General features: G+C 37.4%; 1 protein-coding gene across 1 annotated transcript in view; it reads right to left on the bottom strand.

Moving 5' to 3' along the window:
• The window catches only part of LOC110025272, a 123,376-nt gene that overhangs the window by 29,094 nt on the left and 69,887 nt on the right, over positions 1-24,395 (bottom strand). Inside the window, exons 12-18 of the mRNA XM_020725668.1 lie at positions 17,734-17,836; positions 17,551-17,646; positions 17,405-17,460; positions 17,177-17,300; positions 8,155-8,217; positions 7,993-8,052; positions 7,754-7,915 (exon numbers count right to left, since the gene is read on the bottom strand). Of these exons, the coding sequence (XP_020581327.1) occupies positions 7,754-7,915; positions 7,993-8,052; positions 8,155-8,217; positions 17,177-17,300; positions 17,405-17,460; positions 17,551-17,646; positions 17,734-17,836 (664 nt within the window). The remainder of the gene's footprint in view (positions 1-7,753; positions 7,916-7,992; positions 8,053-8,154; positions 8,218-17,176; positions 17,301-17,404; positions 17,461-17,550; positions 17,647-17,733; positions 17,837-24,395) is intronic.

The raw sequence follows: 24,395 nt of genomic DNA, 5'->3' as shown, positions 1-24,395 counted from the left end.
ATATATATATAATTTTAGAAAAATATGAAATCAAACTAACCTCATATTTTCCATAGTTTAAATGAAAGAGCGCTCTGCCTCAAATCCTGTATATATCCCGAGGGAAAAACACAAGACTTGAGGATGAAGCTCGATCAAATAAACTAAGAAATATATGACATCCGTTTGGTCTGTGAAACCGTTTTATTTGCCAAAAAGTTCCCCTATTAAAAAGTTCCCCTATTTAATAACAAGTTCCCCTATTTAATACAAAGAATTAAATAAAGTTTATTTTAGGCTGGGTTCGGAAAAACTTCCTATAAGAGCAAACCCCTATAATTAATTATATCTTAAATGACCGAAATCACTTAAGAAAACTCTCGATAAAAATCAGGGAATAATATCTTCAAAGAGGTCAAAAGGATAGGACTTTTCAACGAAATCGGACGAAAATGTGTGAAAGGAGAAAAACTCGAATCTGGAACATTGTTGAGGAATCCAAATAAAGAGAAACTAGTGGAGACCACGGATTCTGAGGCGAACCTCGGTGGCTTCCCAGTCTATCCTATGGTTTGACTTCAGTTTTGAGAATAAATTATTCAAATGTTTCATCCCGCCAATTTTATTTAATTAGGGCTTATACTTGCGTGACATGGTCACACAAGTCGCCTAGAAAATATGAGGATTTATATCGTATCGGACGACAACCTCGGAACCTAGAACGAGTTAGGGCTTAAACTGCACAGTCTGGCTGTGCAAAGGCCTAACACATAAAGTGAGGATTTATGTCGCGCTAAGCAGACTACCTCGAAATCCTATGATTTGTTGTTTAATTTCTAGGAAAAGAATGATTTAGCTGAGGAGACATGTTCAGCTGTTGCAGATGGTCGTGCTGCCCACTACGCTAGTTCCAAGCTCCTCGTCGTGACGAGTTTAAGTTTTTTAGGGTGGCCAGTTATGATGGCGTGTCAACCGATGTCGTATCAAACGACCCTATGGTAATAGTCCTCTAAACGTCCTATATAAAAAAAGTCATGCTCAAAGCTATATCGTATAAAATGTGCAATACAGGACAAACAGTAGGTGCATGTAGAACAGTAGCAGTTAGAAACAAGAATATTATAACATGCTGTATGGTACGGTAGCAGATAAAAACAGGAATAGTATAACTTGCTATACAGGAAGAACAATAGCAGACAGAAACAAGAATAGTATAATATGTTGTACGGTACAGTAGCAGGTAAAAATAAAAATAGTATAACATGTTGTACAGAAAGAACAGTAGCAGGTAGAAACAGGAAAATAAAGTGCTGTAAAATGTAAAGCAAACATGTACGCCCGTGAGATCCGCTGTTCCTTAAGTATAGCAAGTCTAAATGCATCGCAAAAAGCAGAGTCTGGAAGAAACGTCGTCCAGGAAATCCAAAAAAGAGTGTAACAACGACTCATGACATAAAACTCGAGAAAATCAACGAGATAAGACTCAAGTAAAAGAAAAAAAAAAGAATCCACAAAATCTTGGAGAAATCCCGAAAGAAAGGAAAAGTAACACGAGTGCCCTGTCCCAAAGCTTCGATAAAACAAAAAAAGTTCGGGTGAGGGGGACCGCAAGCACTTGTATGGGGCTAGACTCAGATATATATTTATACTCGAGGGTCCGCGAAGGCTGCTCGGTCACCCGAATGTATAAAACCCGTCATTCGTCTAGAAGTGTGTCTTGAACCTCACTTAGAGGGCTATTTCTCAGTCTAAACAGGTAGTCGTCAGGTGGACAACCAGCTTTAAAGTATGTTTTATGTTTTTAACATGCATACAAATTTTAAACATGCAAAGAAGAGTTATCAATTTTTGTTTCGTAGAAAAGTATGTTTTTGCTTGAAAATGGTTTATCAAAACTTGTTTTTTTTAGAAATTTTTGTCGTCCACGAGTCGATTGCACTGTCGGGCGTGAGACTGCCAACAACCTGAGGAGGTTCGAGCCAACTCTCTCTAGACTTATGTAGGTGAAGGATACTGTTATCCTATTGTTCATTAAATACCTGGATCTTGATGTTATAGGATAAGACATCTTTCCGCTATATCTTCGGTGTGCCTTTATCATCACCGCCGTACGCCCCAAAACGACTACTTGCGACATTGCTTGATGGTTTCAAGTATAGCAGTATAGCAAAAGGCTATAAAAGGCTATACGTGGACCCTTATGCATCGGACATAAACGTAAAAAAAAAATGAACCAAGAAGCAAGGAAAGAAAAAAACAAAAATTGGGTGAGAGAGAGGAGACACTGATTCATCTAAAACACCAAAAAGGAGAATAGATCAGTTCTCAAAACTCTTATCAAAAAGACCTAAAAAAGTAGGGTTCAAGGTCTTTCCTAAAGGGGCACTTCGCGTTAACTTTTTTTTTTTTCAAACCCCAAAGACGTAGGATTGATCAAGTTCACCAAATGCTTTTCCAAAATGAGGCTTAGAAATCTCCCAAACTACACGAAAGGAAAAATAACTCGGAGAATATCACCACTAGAACTCCCAAACTCATGCAAGAAATCAGAATCTTCTAACTTTCAATTTAATCAATAGCCTCATATATCAAATAAGCATAAAATCTTCCCATATAACCAAATAAATGCTCACGGCCGAGGTCAATACAAAGAGATGAACAACAGCTAAAGCTCTCGACCAAGGGAACCCACAAGAGAAGGCAACTACTAAGGCTCACGTCTCAGGTGACCAAAAAGAAAGGGGGAGCTGTTAAGGCTCACGGCCGAGGCAACCAAAAGAACCACCAGTGGCTACTATGCTTCCTCGACATACATAAGAGGATAACTAAAGTGACTATAATTTTTGGGATAGCAAACTTGATTCATCAATAACATTCGAGTCATTCAAGAAGGACCAAATCACACCAAACAACCTCCAATAGGCCTCACGGGTAAGGACTGCAAGAGGAGCAAATCTCAATGGTGAGCTCACGGGTAGGACCAAAGGGGGAGGCTGATGGAGGTTGATTTAACCACATCACAAACCCACGGCTAGGAACCAAACAAACATCAAACTGCGGCCTTATAAACTTCCAAACCAATCCATCAAAACCAGATAACAGCTCTCGAATAAGGATAAAACAGCACGCCCAAAACAGACTCTCGGACAAGAGTCAAGGCAAGCAAACTGAGCCCCTGAACAAAACCAAAAGCAAACCCTTCAAAGCCCATACATGAAGCTTAAATAGTTAGGACAATGTTTTAACCAAAACCAAAAGGCAAGCCCCAACAAAACCAACATCCCATGCCCTTTCAAGGTGAAAACCGAGCCCCAATGGAGGCTAGAAACCAAAATTTTATAAGCTACAAATGCAGTTTATGGCAATAAATCCAAACCCAATCATCCTTGAGAAAACCGAAAACCAGCATGGGCTAAAAAAAATCAAGCCGCAGCTAAGGCTCAAAATCAGGCCACAATAAAAGCTAGAAAAACACCTTCATGCCTTCAAAATATCAAAACATAGGGCCACCACAAGCTTCAAATAAGAACAACTGTAGAACCTTTTCAAATCAATATAAACTTCTTCCTAGCATGCATTTCGAGTAAGAGAAAGCCACAGGAAGCCAAAACCGAGCCCAGTAAAGGCTAAAAATCGTGCCATCTGGTAGATAAAACAAACCCATATCAACGTGTATTTCATATGAGAGGAATAACGTGAAGTAGAGAAGCATGCATAAACCTCAAAGTTAACATTTCAACGCCTCCAAAATAAGTTCCGAGGGACTTCCAAAAATAAATATTTTCATGCCCCATATAGGTTTCGAACAAATGAGGCAACCACAGGAGCTAAAATCGAGCCCCCACATGCGTGCAAGACCAAATAAGCATTCCAATGTCTCATGCTAGATAAGAATAAATGAAAAGCTTCATGATACATATCTCAACATGCTTGCAAGAGGAGCTACCATTGTCTCAAAACCACATTCTAATATTTCTGATTTGCTTCCCATAGAAATATGCTACGATAAATAGAAACATGCCATAGCTTCACCATTTTAAGCAAGTAATCAAATCTAAATCCTAAAACATGCTCACATTTTTATCCTTCACATGCTCTTAATACGAATATCTCAAAATACATGAAAGCGAATTGAACTAGCATGCTGTACCATCCAACAGAGCCATACTCAGTGGCTCAGTAGAGAGAAAACCGAAAGGAAACAAGATACCGAAAAAAGGGGGGAGAAGAGATACCTCTCTAATGCAAATGTAAAGCTCACACAGAAATCTTCCTTCTAAAATCCTCCAAGAGCAAAGTTCTCTACTTCCCCTCTCCTTAGGAAATTTTCAACAACCACAAAACTCAAAAGAAACTGTATTTATAGGCAGAGAAGAGAAGGAAAAAGAATGAAACCATCCCCCCTCCCCCCGGTACTCGAATCGGGTCAAAGAAGAAAAGAATGCTCCCCTCTGCCTTACCGCAGGCGAGGCAACCGAAGTGCCCAGGACCAAGTGGCGAGTCGAGTGGCAGGGAGAGAAGCATTGGAAGAAGAGAAGGTTGCCACTCAAGTGTTCCAGGGAGCAAGTTCATCAGAGTCAACCTACCAAGAAAGGAAAATCACAGCTCATAGAGGCAGGCGCAGCTTCGGGAAGGAGAGTCTCGAGCAGAAAGTGTCGGGCAAGGACGAATGAGAGGTCAACTCTCTCTCGCGTGGAGGAGAAGGACTCGATTGGCAAAATCGACAAAGGGCTCGATCGACTCAAGACCGAGAAAGGGAATAGCGGGACATGCGAACGGGAGAGGGAAAGGGAGTCAGAGCTCAGGTGCGTGAGTTTAGGGATTTAGGGCTTTAAAAGAAAAAAGGAGGATTTGTTTTTTTGTTATTATTAATATATATATATATATATATATACATGAGAGGGGAAGGGAGGCAGAGCTCGGGTGCGTGAGTTTAGGGATTTAGGGCTTTAAAAGAAAAAAGGAGGATTCATTTTATTTTATATTAATATATATATATATATATATATATTAATTCTCCTGCAATTTATTCGCGTGCAGTGCCTTAGCAAAATGGGTGTCCTCTCTAGGCAAAATCGACATTCCGGACGCGCCGGCTGTCATCCGGGGTCGCTCAGACGACATCGTCGACAATCGGATCAAAAACACGTCAAAATTCAAATTTCATAACATTTCAACCTGCGATCGATAGTCTCCAAAATCTATTCAAGCCCTCGACAGATAATGGTGCAAGCGATGCGAATTGTAGTGATCGGATGTGTCGACTCTCCGAATTGCGAAGTTTGTGCGCGCGGGAGTGCAAATTGTGCAAAAGGTCATCCTAAGGCTTAAAGGTCCTATAAGGACTCCTTTTGGGTTCCCTCATGTTGGTTTCACCCTTCTAAGCGTTAGAAGTCTGTACCACACACGCGAAACTCCAAAAGGGTACAGAAGTAGATTGAATTTCCAAAATGAGGCGGGTCCCATTTCTAAGGTTCTAGGATAGTCAAAGGGAGATTCCTAAGGCTAGATCATAAACCCTAAGAGAAAGACTAGACCTCACTAAAAATGAGATCAACAGGGGTCAGCAATGCGAAGAACTTACAAAATTAGCTTATTAAAAACTCATTGTTATAAAAGGCATAATAACCTTGTGCGTGCAACTCGTGTCAAAGTAGGGTTCACTGGATCATTATATACACAGGTGATACTTACAGTGAATTATTACAATACAATGTAAAAACAAAAAGGACAATTTAAGATAACGACATAACAAAGTAGAAAACATCCATCCAATTGACTGAGAAATCCATGATAAGCGCTCATTTGGGTGCCTTCGCTTGAAGCCAAGTAAATAGTGAAGAGTAATAATAAATCTTTATCTTATTTCTCTCTCCCCCGGAAAATAGGGTTTGAAAGAGAAATTTTACTTTAGATGACTCAAAATACATGTAGCTGACTAAATATCCTTGCTACATGTTTATTTGGAAAAAATATGCAGTAATGTTTGCTTTGGATGGAAGTACCCCTAATGTGAGATAATCTCTTGTACTCGGACAAAATTTGAATCTAATTTAAACCTTGTTTAGAATTAAGTTCAGGCCAGTATTGCATCAGGTTTAGACTGTGATCATGGTAGTGCATGAAAGTTTGAAGTGAGATCACCTCCGCCATGCCACCTTCACTGAATCCCTCTTCTTCTATTTCATCGTTGACACGTCCGTTGACAACCCCTCCACTACATCTGTGACATTTAATTTTAATTTCAAGTTTAATCAAGAGATTCAATTTTATCTGATCAGATCAAATTGGAGACACCTGTAAAGGATCGCGGTCTCTTCTTTCCCCTATATCAATTTCACTAACTAATAAATTTGAAAAGTTGATTCCTGTTAGCAACAATGTCCATGCTTCCCCCCTATCCCACTCTTCTCAATGGGCGTAATCCCTTACCAACCGTACTTCAATCATTTCTACGGACCATTAACTTCCATTGAATCGAGCATTGACTTTCATGATTACAGGCCCTTGGCTCTAACTTCACTGCCAACCTTAAAGAATTACAGCTCTCAATAAAGACTAAAAATATGTAGCCCCAAAATAAATGACTTCACCCTCAACTCCAACAACCACCAGAGAAGGAAAGTAACGAGGGTGTCAACAATTCTGATCACCCTGTTGGGTCAATCCAAATGAGGGAAAAACATCACAGATCATAATGGAGATACTGTCAATAAATGTGTCTGTTAAATTAAAGTTAAGCTATGTATTCTCTTTAATACTTAAAAATATTATTTTGCTAAACTAATTATTACTTGGCACTATTTATTTTTTATTTTTCTACTTTTTGTGATTTTTTTTGAAGGTTTAATTTTTAATTTAAAAAAAATTAATTAATTCTCATGACATAGTAGAGGGGGATCCTTTCAAAATTACTTGTTTGATTAATGGGCCTGATTTCTTTTTCGTTCCTACATAGAAGTAATTTAGTAACTAGGAGAACTAAGTCTAACACCACGAGATTCGTGCCAAATGAAAAAATTTGTTGATGATGTATAAAGTTTAACAAATCTCTTCGTCAGTGAAGATAACAGCATGTTTACCTTAGCATGTGAGAAGTTGCTTTTCTTGAAAAATAAAGAAAAATGGTAGAATGAAGAGACATATAAAACATGTGCATACCTATCCATGCATTTAGAGAAATGCCGTTAAAGGTCGTTATTAAGGCTTCGAAATGCAAGTGAACAAAAAAATGATTTAAACAACTTGCTAAAAGAAGGAAATAATTCATTGGTTCTAAAATAAATTTAATAAAAGAATATGAAGTTAATGATTAGTTATAAGATACTTTAAATCGACTTATGAGATATTTAAAAAATAAAAACAACACGTATTTAAAACACCAGAAGTATTTTTATTTCAAATCAAATCATAACAAAAAAGGAAGCCCAAATGACCTCTTAACTCAAGGATTCATCATTTTTTCTTTAGCTCAAGAATTCCAGAGTTAATGATTAATTAGTCAATGTCGATGCAAATATAAATAAGATAAAAAAAAATCAACTAAGCATACTACAACTAAAGAATACTCAATTTACAAAGGAACCAAAAAGAAAAAAGAAGAAAACAACTCAGGAATGCATGATTTCTTATTTAGCTCACAGCTTCTGGAGTTTAGGGTTAATTATTTAGTGTCAATGCAAAGATTAACAAGCTTTAAAATCAACTGAGCATAATTCTGTAAGAGAATTATATTTTATAATGGAACTCAAAATATATAATTGCAGAAAGAAACCTGTAAGCCAGCTTCCTCCACTCTTCGTTTTGCAAATTTTAATTGCTCTATAGACAAGGTGATACCAGTATATTTGCATCCTGTTCGCCGCACGGCTTCAATGGCAAAGCTTCCCCAACCAAAACCAATCTCGAGAACTTCATGCTTTGATTCAATCTTAGCCTAAATGTTTAAGAAAATTGAACATAAGTAAAATGCAAACAAAACCTCTAGATCACTGTTTTTATGTTGAAGAAAACCTTTTCGATTAAAAGAGAGAGTTTGCGTTGTTGTGCAATTTGTAACTCCTCATTTCCAGCCTATCAAAATTCACTGAGGTTAGCTCAACTAAAGCAATCTAAACATAAGATTTTGAAATCAATTTATTTATTAGCAAATCAATATGAGAAAAATTGGATCACCTTGAAAATTGCACAGGAGTAAGTCATTGTCTCATCTAAGAATAAAGAGAAGAACTCATTGCTCTGCATATGAAAAAAATGGCAAATGAAATTCTGTCAATTAATGCTTTGTAACAGTGTGAAACATAAAAATAGCAAGTACAATAATATATGGAATTGTACTAAAAAATGCATATTTGTATGTAAGCGGAGAAGCAGATCAGTGACAACGACTCGACCTCTTTCAATCCAATGGAACGGAGAGAGCAGCGATAACGAGTGACTGAGAGCAAGGGATAGAGAGTGAGAGAGAGAGAGAAGAAGAAGAAGGAACAAGACAAAAGAAGGAAAGAATAAGACAAGGAGGTGCTTGTTTCTCTAGAGGCAGTGTCAAGTGCAAGCAAGGAAGAAAGAGCTCAAACCACTATTATCGTGTGAAGGAGTATAAGAAGAGCTCGAGTCCTAGCAGAGAAAACGAGGTTCTGCGTGCCTGTGCACAGAGGAAGAGGAAGAGGAAGAGGAAGAGGAAGAGGACCCACGTGTTGTGTTGAGTCAAGCTGAAAATGAAGTAAGAGGAGAAAGAAGAAGAAGTGTATTTGATAGGGCTTTCGACCGAGACAACAAAAAGGAAGTTTAAATATTTTAAATTAATTTATTTTAAAAATTTTATATATTTTATTGAATTAGGAATTATGGTATAAAATTTATACCAGCTTGGAGGAGAGAAGAAGCAGGGGAAGTGTGCGAGCTAAAGGAGGAGGGAGATTAATCCGAGCCTACTCTGGTAAAGTAAGTTTGGGTTAATATTATAATTTAAATAATAAATTATATAAATATATATTGTATAGCAAAATAATGTTAAGTAGAATTACATAAAGTAAAACGATGAAAATTTAATACTTAAATAATGTAAAATTAATAGTTAATTAAAATAATACAAATAAATTATATTTTAATAATATAAATACCCATGTTTATTATAGGTATAAATTTTAGAAGAGTTGAAATCAGAGCATATCCAAAGATAAAAAAAAATCTACATCGAGGTGAGTGCACTCAAATTATAGTATCAACTTCGTATCTCATCTAAACTAGTTGATTGAATTATTATTCATGCTTGATTAATGTAATTGTTTCATATATTCTTAAATTTTAGAGGTCATTTTGATATGAATATTTATATCCTCTCATTGTGAAAAATTTAATGTGTTATAGTATTAAATATTAAATATTGAGTGATATGAAATTACGAATGATATGAACTGCATTGATTAATTGCATGCATATGTTTGGCTATGAATGAGTCACTTCTTTATGGTACTAGCAGGGAACGGTAAAAAAACCCGTACACATAAAAGAAAAACGATATAGATATTGAAGTATCTTTGACGTGGGACTATCCATGAGGCATTTACATGACGTTCGCTATAGTGTGCTACAGTCGCGGGATTGTTTTTTATCATTCCTTCATTGGACTGAGCTAGTCCAAACTTGGGAAGGTCGATCGACACTCTCACGCTACTTTGGTGCCTCCTTTCCATAGGGGGATACAATCCTAGTTATCTAGGGCTTATATATATGATTTCGGTGTTTAAGGTTTTTAATTTTTGGCATTTCTATACAGGAGAGCCGTCAGCATCCCGATTTCTCCCTTCTATGGTTGTATTTAAAGGAGAGTGGTGCTCCGACTGTAACTTGCCCAATGTGGTGATCTCCTTCCAAGGAATCATGTGGTCCTTCGATTGTTGTTCATTCTCGCAGGGGTATTTATCTTCAACTTCTCTACCCCTCATATCCTTCATTTCATAGTCATCATCATGTTTCCCTACTGCAGCCACCACCCAACACAACATATCTAATTGAATTTCTTCAGTTCCAGCCACCATCATCGCCTTCCCCTCCCTCATCTTTGTTGCCACTTTTTCCCTATTCCGCTACCCATACCCCTTCTTGTTGTTGTGTGTCTGTTGTTCCAGCACCTGGATTGTTGTCACGGCCCCAAACAACAATATGTTATTGTTATCGGGAAACACTCACCAGTCTCTCCAACATCAATCCCTCCCCCCAACTGCTACCGCCTCAAAAATCTCACCCCGTCGTTGTTTCCTCTCATCCTCGCGGCCGCCCAAGACAACCTATTTTTGTTTATTTCTTGTCTATTCTAGCCATTCCAGGTTAGTTGTCACACATGTCAGCAAGTTGATGTTATCTTACCGCTAATTTGTCGCAATGTCGCACTTTCCCCACCTTGCCACCATTTTTTCGGAGCCCCTCACGACCTCCACCATTACTAGAGATTCACCCTAGTTGAATGGCATGTGTTGTGTCTATTGCTATTTATATTTACATTTGAGAGATTGTATTTCCTTGTTTTGAATTCAACAATAATATTTGATTTTTTCTATTGTTGTTTGGGTTAACTCTGATATAAACATTTTCAGGTACGATTTTTAGATAATGCTCCTGTGATGGTTGTACAGATATAAAATAATATGGAAATGTTATTAATATACTAGAACAGATTGAATATTATGAAATATCATGAATGATCATATTCATAAACTATCAAATATTTTATGCATATTTATTAAAAGCTTAACTGACCTGCATATTATTTTCTTTTCATTGTGTTACTATAGTCTAACAGTGTGAGTATTCATTACCTTTGATTAGCTCATTATATTTTTCATTAACTCTTTATGTTTAAGATTGTGCAAAGATGAGCAATAAAAAAGACAATATTTGTAGATGTGAACAACCTAACCTAACATTAATTTATAATTGTCTAAAGTTCACTTCTAGTTGTTCTGAATAGTGATAAGATTGAAATTACTGACTAAGTCTTGTAAGCTTGCTATTTAAATTAATTTTTTCTACTAGGTAAAATACTGGGATGATATGTCTGACAGACATATTTAATTTATAAGAGGATTACTGTTGATAGATATTATATTATGTGTTGTTGATGTAGTTATGCTATAATTTAGCTCTGAATAGTGATACATTTGTGAGTTGATTGAAATGTTCTACTTACAGACACTATTATTATTCCCGAATAATTTAAATTTTCATTTCTTGAGTTTTGTGGTTTCTTAGTTGTTTTTTTATAAATTGAAAGGTATGAACATCTGTGTAAAGTAAACGAAATGTTAATATTATCCAATTGCAATTTCTAATTTGGTTAATTCTAAGCTATCAAGCCAGGTTGTAACATGTTATCAATGAAATTTCTCATTCTAATGGTCACATTATTCTTCTTTTGCGTCTATTAGTTTACCAAACTATTTTTATATGTAATACAAATTCTCACTTTTTGTTTAAATCTTTTTTTAGTTTTTTTTTTGTGACATTTAAGCTTGCAAAGTGTGGCATTGGGCAAACATCATTATGGTGGAAGGTCTCTTCATCACTCATAGCCAACTCGCAACAACTCATGTTCTCCACTTTTGTCAGTATTGACTTTCAACCACTCTTCCATGTGACCTTATGGCAACAACCCATGAACAGCACCACTTCATAGTTGATGAAACAAATCACTAGATGTAGGCTTTGCCAATCTAGTCTACTTGCAAGAAGTCATGGCACAATTAACATGTCCCGTATCACGGATTGACAATATTGAATCGGGCGCTTTCTTTTTCATTTGTTTCTGTATATTACTTCCTTGTTTCCTTTCCTTTTTCTCTATTTTTGGATTTTGGTTATTCGTTATTATGGAGCTTTTATATTCTAGTATTTTGGTTGTTTGGGAAATCAGTTTTTCTGACTTTATGAATTGAGAAGCGTTTTCTCTAAATTTTTGTTCTCTGGAGTGCTGTAACCTCTTCCTCTCGCAAGTAGTGTCTCTATCTTGCTCAGAAATAGTTGGTTGATCCCCCTCGTCATCCGTACCTTGCCGATTTGTCGTTTGACCACTGTTTTCAACAGGGACAGTTGTCGAGCTTCTCCAATCTGATGTCCACCAAAAGGACTCACCACCTTTTCCCTCCCACGCGCCTTCTATTCGCTATTTTCAGCCAAACAAACGTTGAAGCCGCAACAACCTGCTGTTCACAGCCGGAAACCACCATTTTGGTGCTCTCACTCGTTGTCCTGTCGCCGCTCATGGCGTTTTTCAACCGTCATCAATCCTTCCAACTCACATAATCAATCCAAGAACATTTTTAAAGCGTTTGGCGTTCTACCACACCATCTAGGAGCCCTAGAACGATGTCATGCCACATGCAGTGTCATCGCCACAACTTACACCCATGACTACTCTTCATCAACAACCACTAAGATGCTTGGAATTTTCTATTTATTGCTAAATCTATTCACCTTCACAATCTACATATGTTCAACAACAACTAATACCGGAGGAAACCCACATCAACCCAAAACACAAATATTATTACTGAACTGGAAGATGTTCCAAACACGACATTTGAAAAGCAAGAAATGTCCGACAAACAAACATGACAACCAAACAAATAAAGATGTCAACTGGTGATGACGAGGATGGAGGCTGTGAGACAGTGGTGGCAGAAGGGGCGGCCGGCCACTCGAAAAGCAAGTGCGGTGGTCAGAGATGGCCTGAAATGTCACAGACTACAGTAGGAGAGGGCTGTGGTGACAAACAACAATAGGAGAGGGTTGTGGCAATTGGAGTGTCGGACAATTGCTAGGAAGAGCAAGAGGGGGCTGCTGAGAGGTGGTCTACAAGGAAGACAACAGCTGGAATGAGTCCAAAGGGAAGCAACAAGCTGGCAATAGTGGAAGATGGAGCTGCAAGAGAGAAACGATGTGTGGTAAGATAAATATCTCGTCGAGGTGGAGCTGCAGCCGGAGAACCACGCTTGAAGACGGTCACCACCTAAGACGAGGGACAGTCAAAGCACACCTTAGCATTCAAATACAACCCTGGAAGGGAACAACGCTGACGGCGGCACTCGGAATTAAAAAATCAATCGACCACTCTAACCTAGGTAAGAAAACACACATTTATAATTGAAACTAGTAGATAAAAGAGGCAACACTAGGAGGAGAAAGAACTATGAAGGTAAGGGATGCAAAATATGAAGGAGTTCCCCTATAGCAGGGCTCGAATAGGAAGAGAAGGGAAGTAGGGGGAGGGAACGACAATTCCAGGGCCTTGAATAGGAAGGGGAGGTCACTGGATCGGGAGATAAATCCCACTCTAATGAGTGGAAGCAGCCTGTCCAGACCGGTCCAGCAGGCCTAAGCGTTTGTCGGTTCAGCTGGTCATGGCAACACACCCACGTCAACAACACTACTGGATTTTGTTCATTACTCCGTCAAACTCTTCATTGACACTTGATCAATAAATCTATTTAAATAATTTGTTCTTTCTCTCACACGAATCTCATTATCAATTATTTGCATCTCTCTTTCTCTCTCTCATTGATTGACCACATACTTCTAACACTTGCATTCTCTAAGAAAAAAAAATATTTCATCTCATTTGTGCTTTCTATCACATTAATCTCACTGACGAATCTTTGCTTCTTATTCTCGCTACACCCTCTCTTTCACTGATTGGACGCGCACCTCTTATGTCAATTGTCTTCTCTAAGCCTTTGACAACTTTTAAGTGACAATTGCATTCTTTAGGCAAGAAAACCTTTGACAACTTTTACGAGTCTATTTGGGACAGCTGCGGATTATTAATAATCTGCTAATAAGTAGCTGATCCAGATAAGCTGCTGATTAGTAGCTTATTCGGATAAGTTGGCTATCTCTTTGGTTAATGCGTTTGGAAAACAGCTAATTTATAGTTGTTTTTGGATAAATGATCATTCTATTCCTGTGCAGTAAAATTATTTACGACATAACTGCCATAGTTATAAATTAGATATTTTAGAAGCAAATAACCACTTCTTAACAGTACAAAAAAAATGTACACATCACTTAAGAGAGAGTACCAAGATTACTAAAAATTAATTAAATTAATCAATTAGTCGCATAAAATTACTCTCTTTGTATCTCATCTTCGCCACATCCAGTTCCCCCTAAGTACTTGCCACAATCTCTCCACAGTATAATCAATAGATCTAAAGCATCACAATCAGCAAGTATGTCGCTACCAAACCCCTCCCATATTGCAATGTGAAGTAGACATTCCAACAAGTAAGCTAGCATGTCCGACACATTAAAATGGAAAATAAATAATGTCAAACATGCATACATTGTAAAATCAAAAATATTTGTAGTAAATTAAGGGCCAGTTTGAGATAGCTTAAAACTACGGGCGGCGTTTTCAAAACATCATCGTAGCGTTTGGATCACACGTTTTGCGTGCGTATCTAAAAACTGCGTTTTAATTTTTTTGAAACATGCGGCCCACGGGACCGCGCGGGCCGCGTTTTCGATTGCTTATTTCCTTCAGTGCCTCGTGTCTTCTCCCTTGCCCGCAAGAGATAACTACATGGGCGCGGTGCTACAGGTTGCGATGGAAGTTTGTTACCTTCACTTCCCGATGACTGCCATCCTCTGCGTCACTCGAGTCCCGCGATCGCATCATCCCTTCCTCGCTGTTATAGAACGTGCCCGACGCTTCTTCCTTCGCTCCCCTCTTCTTTTCTCCGTCCGCCTTGTAGTCGGTTTCTCTCAGCACTTCCTCCTCTTGATCAATCTTCACACCCACAATAGCCAATCTCGCTGGTATCTCCACGATCGACTCCGTCGGAATCATTCCCCTCCTCTCACCCCCCACACTGCTGGATTTGGGTTGGAGGGGTAGAGCAGCTGCTGTGGGGGAAATTTTGTACTCGTATAGTTACCTGGGGAAGATCAAAGGGAATGATTTCACCAAATATGAGTGGAGGACAGTGGAGGGACTGGATAATAAGCTGCCAGAGTTTGTGCATGAGTCAAGGTTACGAAAACAGATGTCGGGGGTTTGCAGGGATCAGTTGAGTGGTCGGAAACGTTTGTCTTCGCATTTCCAAAGGGAACATTGATTTCACATAGCATCTCGCTGGAGTTCTGAACCTGAAAAATGGTGGTTGACTGGACTACTATGGGCCTTCTTTCGAATGCTTTTATTTATTGCTTACACCCTTTAATCATCTAGATTTGTAATTTTCATGCTCTGATTTTTTGATGCTTGGAATTCTTCTTATCAATCCAATCGCTTTTATAATTTTCATTCTTTGATCTTTTGCTACAGGGAATTGTGCAAGGGCACTTTGCCTTGCAATGCATGCATGCTTTTGCTTGAGTGTTAGGGCAAAATGCCCTTAAATAGGGTGAGTTCACTATTTTTAAATTGACAATAATTTAAGTCATGGCTGGCTTTTTTTTTTTACTTAAGCTGATATTGATTAGGATCAGAGGGAGTGAGATAAAGCTTTTCAGTTGGTGGTTGGCTAATTCTCAATTCAATTGCTTATTATCTCCACCATATCTATACTGGCATGTCTCAATTCAATTTGAAAGTTTATGTAATTGTGTAATTTGCAGTCATTTTGATAGAATTTGATATTGTTTATGACATTTTTATACCTATATGGATACTTCTTTATGGATACTTCATTTGCTAGAATAAAATACACCTTTTCATATACATAAATGGTCATTTATTCATAAACAGTTGCAAATCAGTTGTTTTCAAACAGCAAAAACCAAATACCTTATTCAGTTCAGGGGCATAATTGTCATTTATACACAAACAATTGTCAATCAATTGTTTTCCAAACGCTCAAATCAAACAACCCTCCAACTTATCAGGATAAGCTGCTGATCAGCAGCTTATCAGGATAAGTTGCTGATCTGGATAAGCTGGATAAGCTGCAGCTGACCCAAATAGACCCTAAAGTATCTGTTTGATTACTAATTATTAAAATTTATATCATCATTTTAATTTTTAAAAAATGATATATACCTTAGCATGCATAAATAAGGTGGTAGGTATGTAAAAATTAAAATTTAGGTGTTAGATACGTAAATATATAAAAATTGAATACTATGCATGCAAATCTTCTAAGAAAAATTTTAGCATAATTATGAAAATAATAAACAATGAACATATATTTTTTTATTAAAAGTAATCATTTTTAGCATAAAATTAATTTATCATTAATACTAATGTTAAACAGCTCGAATAACCAGGCTCTGGCAAAAGACACGAATAACACCGCGAAACTCACCAATAACACCAAAAAAATCTAGCTAATAACACTGCAATAACACCTGAATACTACCGAAAAATAACTCGAATAACACCGACTTGGGCAAAAGACACAAATAACACTGTACTCACCAATAACATTAAAAAAAACTAGTTAATAATACGGCAATAATATCTGAATACTACCGGAAAACAACTTGAATCAACAACTCTGGTAAAAGGAGCGAATAATACCACAGGATCTGACCAATAACACAAAAATAACCTAGCTAATAACTCCACCAATAACACCATTGGAGGGCATGGGAGGGTAAAGCCGTAAATAATTTTCTCCGAATGCGAGACGAACTTGCGGGCAACATGTAATACAAAAGCAAAACCAACTTATCTCGCAACACAGTGCAGCGTTTTGAAAACGCCCCACAGCTGTTCCACTGCGCCAAACTAGCCTAAGTCTAGTCACCACTATTTCTAACCTCAAGTTGACAATCTTTTGCCACCTTGAGTTTGTGCGGTAATTTAATCATATCTAAATTATCACATATGCTAATTATTTAGAGTAGATTAAGCATTATTTATTATTGCTAAATTTCCATATCACTGAGAATATTCTATTTTATTATTATTTTCTTCTTTTTTCTCCTATCGCCTGTATATAAGCACATAAATAGTTGCACTAAGAATATACTTTAGAGAAGGTGCAGTTCTCTTCAATTTTCTCTCCCATATAGACTATGAAATGTGGTTATTTGTTTGCAATTAATCACTTATTCAACTATGCCAAGACCTACTAAGTCGAAAACAAGTACTAAAACATTTTTCATCTGATCCAAGTGGTTTTACTAGCTAATGCTGGCGTATATGAATAGAAACTAATAACCATAAAGTTATAAAAATTAATAGGCAGTGACTGACCAGATCATAATGACGTGAAATGTTTCGGCGAGCCTGGGAAAGACTGTTTCTCCTTGAGATATGCTGGAGAAAATACCAAGCAGAAGCAATCCCGGCTGTCAGAAGTAATGGAGTCCACCAACCCCTGCAACATGCCGATTAAAACATTCTTGTGAGCAGAACTGTTAGAATGCCTCTCATATTGTTCACAAATGCTTTAAATAAAATAAAATTAAATAAATTCACAACCTCTTGTTTTGTTTATGGCTAAAAGAATTCCACAGATCACGGTTAGCTATAAGAACCTGAAGAGAAATTGAGCATCTATATTCTAAGGTAGTAAGAGAAAAGCTTAGTGGAGGGGCTTAAATGTCAAAATTAAGAAGCAGTTTTACCAAAAGAAGATTAAGAAGACCTTCTTTCTCATCAACAAATGAGAAGTAGCCACTAATGTAAGCATCTGCAAGGCCTATATCAGCTTCAGTAGCAATCTGCTGATGCAGTTGAAAAGTTTATTGCAAGATAATATTAATGGAACATCAAACTGAACATGCAGCCAAAATACAGTAACAGGTAACCTTCCAGTAAAATAAAGGATTATGCACTTTCAGGACAGATTTCACGTGAGTACTCTTGTTATTTCCTTCAAAAACAAACATCGTTCCACCTTGCTCAAGCAACCTGTAGAAAATGGACTACTTAAAAAAGCCATTCAAATTTCACACTCACCTGCTGAAACAAAACCTCTTGAAACAACAATTAAAGTGGAATCTGAAAAATGGTTTAACATCGATATATTAAGGTTCTTTCAAAGTAGCAGTGTATTTATCTTAGATAGAATTTAGAGAAGCATTCAAGCAAGAGATCATACCGCCATGATTGGAAGAAAAGACATTCAAGCAAGAGATCATACCGCAATGATTGGAAGAAAAGATAAGTCTTAAATTTTTAATTGTTTTTGCTAAAAGAAATGTATGCTAATATGCAGAAATATGCTTAGCAAAGGTATGGTGAAAAAGGTGAGCGCATAACAAAGTAAGAAAAAAAAAAAGAGCTAATATGTTTATGATAATTTGAACAGAGACGAGCCATATCAATACAAAAAAAAAAGCAACCTTAAGCAAATATGTTTATGATAACATTGATATGTAGAAAATAAACGTGAACTTCATTTATAGGGAAAATTGCCATCAAGTTGCTATGCTTATGAAAACATGTACAATTGCCATCAAACAATTGCCATCAAGTTGATATGCTTATGAAAACATGTACAGGTATGATAATAATACAGAAGGGGCGTTCAAGCTTAGTTTTCAACTCTATAAGATGATGTGATGGGGGTCAAATAAACTTCATTGTCTGATGATGTCAAACCTAAGCTCACAAACATGAAATAATTTATAGCTGAAGTAAGATATTTCAAGTTAAAAATTAAATAAAAAGCAATATTATATGATAAAAAATTAATTTTCAATGTTGACAACTATAAACTTGACTACCAGAGTCATTAGGAAAACATCGTCGTGTTATTCTCTTCTATCACATCAGGGATAGAATATCAACAATAATTTAGACAATACAAAATTTAATAGACCACAAGGGGTCACTCTTGTATTACATACAAAATTTAATAGAACCATAAATCAAGATTATGCAATACAATAACAGTAACAGGATATTCATTTGGTCGAGAATAAACAAAACATTACTATAACAAAAGAAAATGAATACTCACATCAATGATAAACGATCTGCTTGTTTTTAACTTGTATTACTTCAATCAAATTATCACTTATAAAGTATAAAATATTCAATTATCATTTTACTTAATTATGTTTCAATTTAATTATCACTTATTGTTGTATTGCACTATTTTAAATAAGATTTCAATGCTTTAAAATTTAAGTTTGATTATTGTAATAAAAAATAATATTAAATATTATTAATTTATACAAAAATATATTTAAAATTAAAACCTTATCTTTCTCTAAGGCTTCAAATCAAATGCACTTAAGTTTAAAATTTAAATAATAAAATTATAAATATAATATAAATATATATATAATATTTGTTTAATAACTTACCCTTAATCTCGGTCGAAAAACCCTTTCCTTGCACATGAGCAATTCTTCTTCCTCCTGCACATGATATCTGAATTGCACGAGAGCTCCTCTACAGAGCTGCGACATCTTCCTCTTCAATTCTTTTCACAGTGGCTCGACATGGACGACGACGCCGCCTCCTCTACTCAACACCAATGTTGCATCTTCCTCCGCTGTGCTCAAGCTAAGATAAGCCAAACATAATAGAAAAGCAAATATTATTATTACACGAAAAAAACTAAATGGTTACAATCAACACACTTGAAAGGAAAAAAGTAACACGACAGCCGAAAAATAGAAATAGCAGCAGACACTACACAAATAATCAACTCTGAAGAAATCTCAGGGTGGTGGTAGTGGTGGTGGTGATTGGAGAGAATTTGGCTGTCTGACGAGATAGCAAGGAGTGAGTGAAGGCTGTAAAGCGTGGTGACAGCAAAGGGTGTGGATGGCAGCAGCGAAGGACAGGAGTTGAGGCAAGGATAGCAAGCTGGATGGAGACGAATGGATGGCTAGAATAACAAAAAACATCAAGGAAAGGCTGTTTTCAATTAGCAGCAAAAAGGTGGAATGTCGGCAAAAGCGACGGGAGATGCTGAAGCTGCAGGACAACAAGAGGACAACTTTCCCGAGAGGCGAAGATGAGAGCAGGTGGACGGATTAGGAAAAATGCAAGGAAAACAACAAGATGTGGTTGTTTGGGAGCGGTTGCAGGAATGGAGGACGGTTGGGACGACGTGGGGAGGATGTGGAAAGGGATGGAGAAAAAAACATCACCTCGAGAGAGATACTTCTAAAGCACCAACCAACCCTCAGATACAACCATTGAAGGGAGAAATGGATGTCGGTGGCTGTCTTGACAGAAATATGAGCCAAAATTAAATTTCAAACCCTAATACAACACATATATAAGAAAAGACTAAGTAAATGCTGGTGGTTGTCCACGAAAATATAGGAGCTACAGTATAGCGTCCATAAGCTCATGCATCACAAATGCATAGAGCTTCCCTTCCTGCCACTTTTTTTCTTCAGCATGCGAGCACCACATTGCTGCCCCAACCTGCCTGACAAAACAGGTAATCAACTTCGACAATTTATAGAGCGAACTTCACCTCCTTGGTTTTCGATCCCCTTCACTTTCTCTCCTCTCTGTTCAACTCTCAATTTCCTCTTCTAGCTCTTCATTTCCTCCTCAGGTAACTGAAACGGGATGTCACATAAGTAGCCATGTACTATCCTATCGATCTTTGTAAGGGAATCTTCTACTATTCCAATTTCATCAAAGTTACTTCGGATCCCAACTTGTCATGTTATGACTTTACTCGTACCCTTGGTTTACACCCCTAGCAAAATTGCCACTTCCATCACAAGGCTAGAGATGTTTCTAATGCTACTCCATCCCATTTCCTCTAGTTGTTTAGCCTCATCCGGCTCAAGCTCCACTGCGAACGTTCTAGGGATAGATCACCAAGAGACATGAAAGGAGTTGCAAAATGGGTAATTATAGTGAGAGAATGAATGGCAGCTGAAAATCAACATGAATGGGGGCTGGACGGTGAACCAAAAGCGAGAAGCTTTAGTTTCCTGCTATAAATAACAAGTGGAATCGATTTTGACAGCTGCCCGATTTCGGTGAGAGCGAGGGGGATCCACCACCAGTCCTTGAGAAAAATACAAATACACCACTTACAAAAGAAGGAGAATACAACACTCTGGAGAGCATAAAAAAGATACTAAAATCTACAAACACTAACAATAGCAAAAGTCTTCCAAAATAGCAAAAACCCGTACATGAATAGGTACCTAATAGGAAGAACCCCAATTAAGAATAACGAAATAGAAAGATATCAAAAAAGAGACGAAAGAAAAAAAAAGAAAAAATTAAGCAAAATCTGCTTTGTTTCCCCTGCTGCAATTGGGGGTGTAAACGAGCCAAAAGCTCGCTCGTGTTCTGCTCCTTAAAAAATATCACTATTCGTGTTCGGTTGTTTATATTTTGAGCACAAAAAAATTATTAATGTTCGGCTCGTGTGCTTAGTGAGTCAAACATAAGTTGTTCAAGATAAAATAGCAGTTTTTATAACACTAATCCCGCAAGCGTGGGATATTAAAGGTAGGGGCGAGATTTAAATATTTTTATTTATATTAAAATATCGTTTAAATATACTTGAATATATATTTTTTTATTTTATAAATTAAAATATTTAATTGATTATAAATTTTTCAAGACTTGTAGGCAATTAACTTACTTAAAAAAACAGCTCATAACTGAAACGACAATTTTTTTTTTTTTCGGGGGGGGGAGCAGGGGGGAAGAGCAGCGGTGGCTCCCTACGCGTTAATATTTAAAAAGAACGTACAAGGGTAGGGGGGGGGAGGATCCCCTTCTAGAAAAACACATAAAATACAATTAACTCACCCCTAAGGGTCCCTCTCACCGCAGTACAACTCACCCAAAAATGAATCTCCAAAATACAGGTATACCAAAAAACCAAAAAAGTCAAAAAAGAGTAATCTTGTGTACTTGTATATCTTGGAAGTATTTTGAAAAGAGAAAAAACAAAGAAAATCATGCAAAAGAGTTGTCCCCGGTATAGCAGATATCTCCAAAAATACCGTGAGCACAGTTCGTGACTCCAAAAAAAGAGATCATCCTGTAACAAGTGATAAAAACAATAAAGCCAAACAAAATAGAAGGGAACCGCAAAAAAAAAGGCAGTAAGCCCAGTCAAACCGAATAGAGCTTCATTTGATGGCCAAAAAAGCATAAAAAACTTAAAACCGAACATAAGGAAGATTTAAAGTATCCACAATGATGAGTCTTCGAAGAGGGAGGGGCAGTGGGGTGTATGCCAATGTGACAAATCTCCCCTGCATGCTTGGCAAGCCAATCGACAAGGGAATTACCCTCTCTATGTATAAACTTTCAATTAACCTCAAGATGTTTATCAGCTATAAGAGCTAGTATTCTTTTAAAGGTACCAACAAAATCTCAGAGTGGAGAAGAGGTACCAACCAAAATATCTTAAAGCATTTTAGAGTCCATCTCCACCTCTAATTTATGAAAATTGAAATTGTTAGCCACCACTAAAGCCAAATAAACTCCCCAACATTCTACAGCCAATGGAGTTTCAGCAATTACTGGAGAAGCGAAATAACAAAGACATCTCCCCTCAGAATTTCTAAATAAGCCCCTAACCGTAACCGCAGCATAATCAGGATGCCCATCAACATTTAATTTCACATAATTAGCGTGCGGGGGAGTCCATGTAATAAGCCGAGGGGGCTTAGAAACGTTTACCACAGAAGAACTAGCTCGTAAAACTTTATTATAATAGGCAATCACATAGGCAACAATCATAGAAGTAGAGGGGGGAGAGGTGTGATACTTAAAGTTCTTTCTGAAGTTCCAAAGGAACCAAAGAACCAATAAAGGGAGGGGAAACCTCTCCTGACAGGCATCATAATCCTTCCATTGCCACAAATAACTAGTTAAAGAACCTCTATGTATCCAAGAGAAACCAAAATAAGAGTCGATCATATCCCAAACATCTAAAGAGAAAGCACATTCAAAGAAAATGTGTTTTATATCCTCCTCTTTCATTTTACACATATGGCATCTGGAGGCTAATTTCAAGCCCTTAAGCTTAAGAATATCATCAATTGGGATTAAAGACTTAAGATATCTCCAAAGAAAAAAGGATATAGAGGGAGATAAATATTTATGTCAAATCCATTTAAATCCATTCCAATCCCGATATGAGTGTAGAGTGTCATAAATGAATTTTCAAACCGAGAGAGAATTGTTTCTTTTCCACATGGGGAGATCCCTATGAGTAGGAGTAATGGGGATAGTGAGAATATGTTTTGTATTATGTTCCCCAACCATAGAACATAACTTAGAGTAATCCCAACAATCATTAGCAAAGAAACCCGAGACCAATAAAGAGTTAGAATGAAGAGAGTGAGATGAATCAGAGTTATGTGAAAAACCCCAATTATCATTTCAGAAGGAAATCTTCCCCTCTCCAATGTCCCAAAAAATGAAACCATTTGTTGTATCTCTAGCATTTACCATAGCCTTCCAAATACAAGAATCTCCAACCTTCCACGAGACCAAAGAAGGATGAATATGAGCACAATATTTTTGCTTCAGAAACATGGCCCAAAGAAAGGAACTCAATCTAAATTTATACCAAAGTTTACAAAGGTTCACTTCAACAGTATGTTTTAGTGCTTTAAAACCGAAGCCACCAGCCTCTTTAGGCTTACAAACTTTATGCCAAGTACTCCAAATTTTTTTTTACACCATTCCCCACCTAAAAAAAATTATTAAAGAGCTTCTCCATAGTACAAATAGCATTTTTCTTGGGATTGAACACTTGCAAAGCATATAATGGAATACTTTGAAGAACACTAGTAAGTAAAGAGATTCTGCCCCCAGTGGAAAGGAAATCATTTCTTCAATCATATATTTTACGTTTGATTTTATCAATCACATCATCCACACTAAAACAAAACGCCAAGAGGACGCGAGAGTACTAAAACAAAACGCCAAGCAAGATTCCCATTTTTTTGTCAAGCTTTTTAAAGAAAGTGTGATCAACACCACATTCAAGAGCGAAGTGGAAAGATTGAGGAACATTGCAGGACTTGTCAATATGAAAACCAGACTCTGAACCTGAAAGAGGAGCACGAGTAGGAATAGAAAAGTCGTCGGCAAGTGCATTGGCATAGGAACTCAACGTCGAGGTCATAGCATATCCCATAGATGTCGACGTCTCCTATTGAATCCCGAAATCCCGTAGCAGTTAGTGTCTCCTGCTGAGAGAGTGAAACAGTCGGCGTCTCCTGTTGAGAGCGTCGAGCGTTGGGACGAAAGGACGAAGCAGTCGTCGTCTCCTACCGAGAGCGTCAAGAAGAAGTTAGCGTCAGGACGAAACTGACGTCGGGACAAAGCCATAGAAGACGAGCCGCAATCGGCCAAAGGCGCGGCTCCGCGAAACGGCCGAAGACGACGGAAGATGAAACGGAGCGATCTCCTTCGAGCGTGAGATTATCGGGCAGAGGCTAGGGTTCGCCGTGAGGCAAAACCCTAGCAGACGAAGATGACCGAAGAATTAATGAATCTCCAAAAT

The sequence above is a fragment of the Phalaenopsis equestris genome, unplaced genomic scaffold, assembly GCF_001263595.1.
Source record: "Phalaenopsis equestris unplaced genomic scaffold, ASM126359v1 Scaffold000297, whole genome shotgun sequence".
Classification (NCBI taxonomy): Eukaryota; Viridiplantae; Streptophyta; class Magnoliopsida; order Asparagales; family Orchidaceae; genus Phalaenopsis; species Phalaenopsis equestris.
Note: the sequence above shows the minus strand (reverse complement) of the source record. Positions and strands in the feature narration are given on the sequence as shown.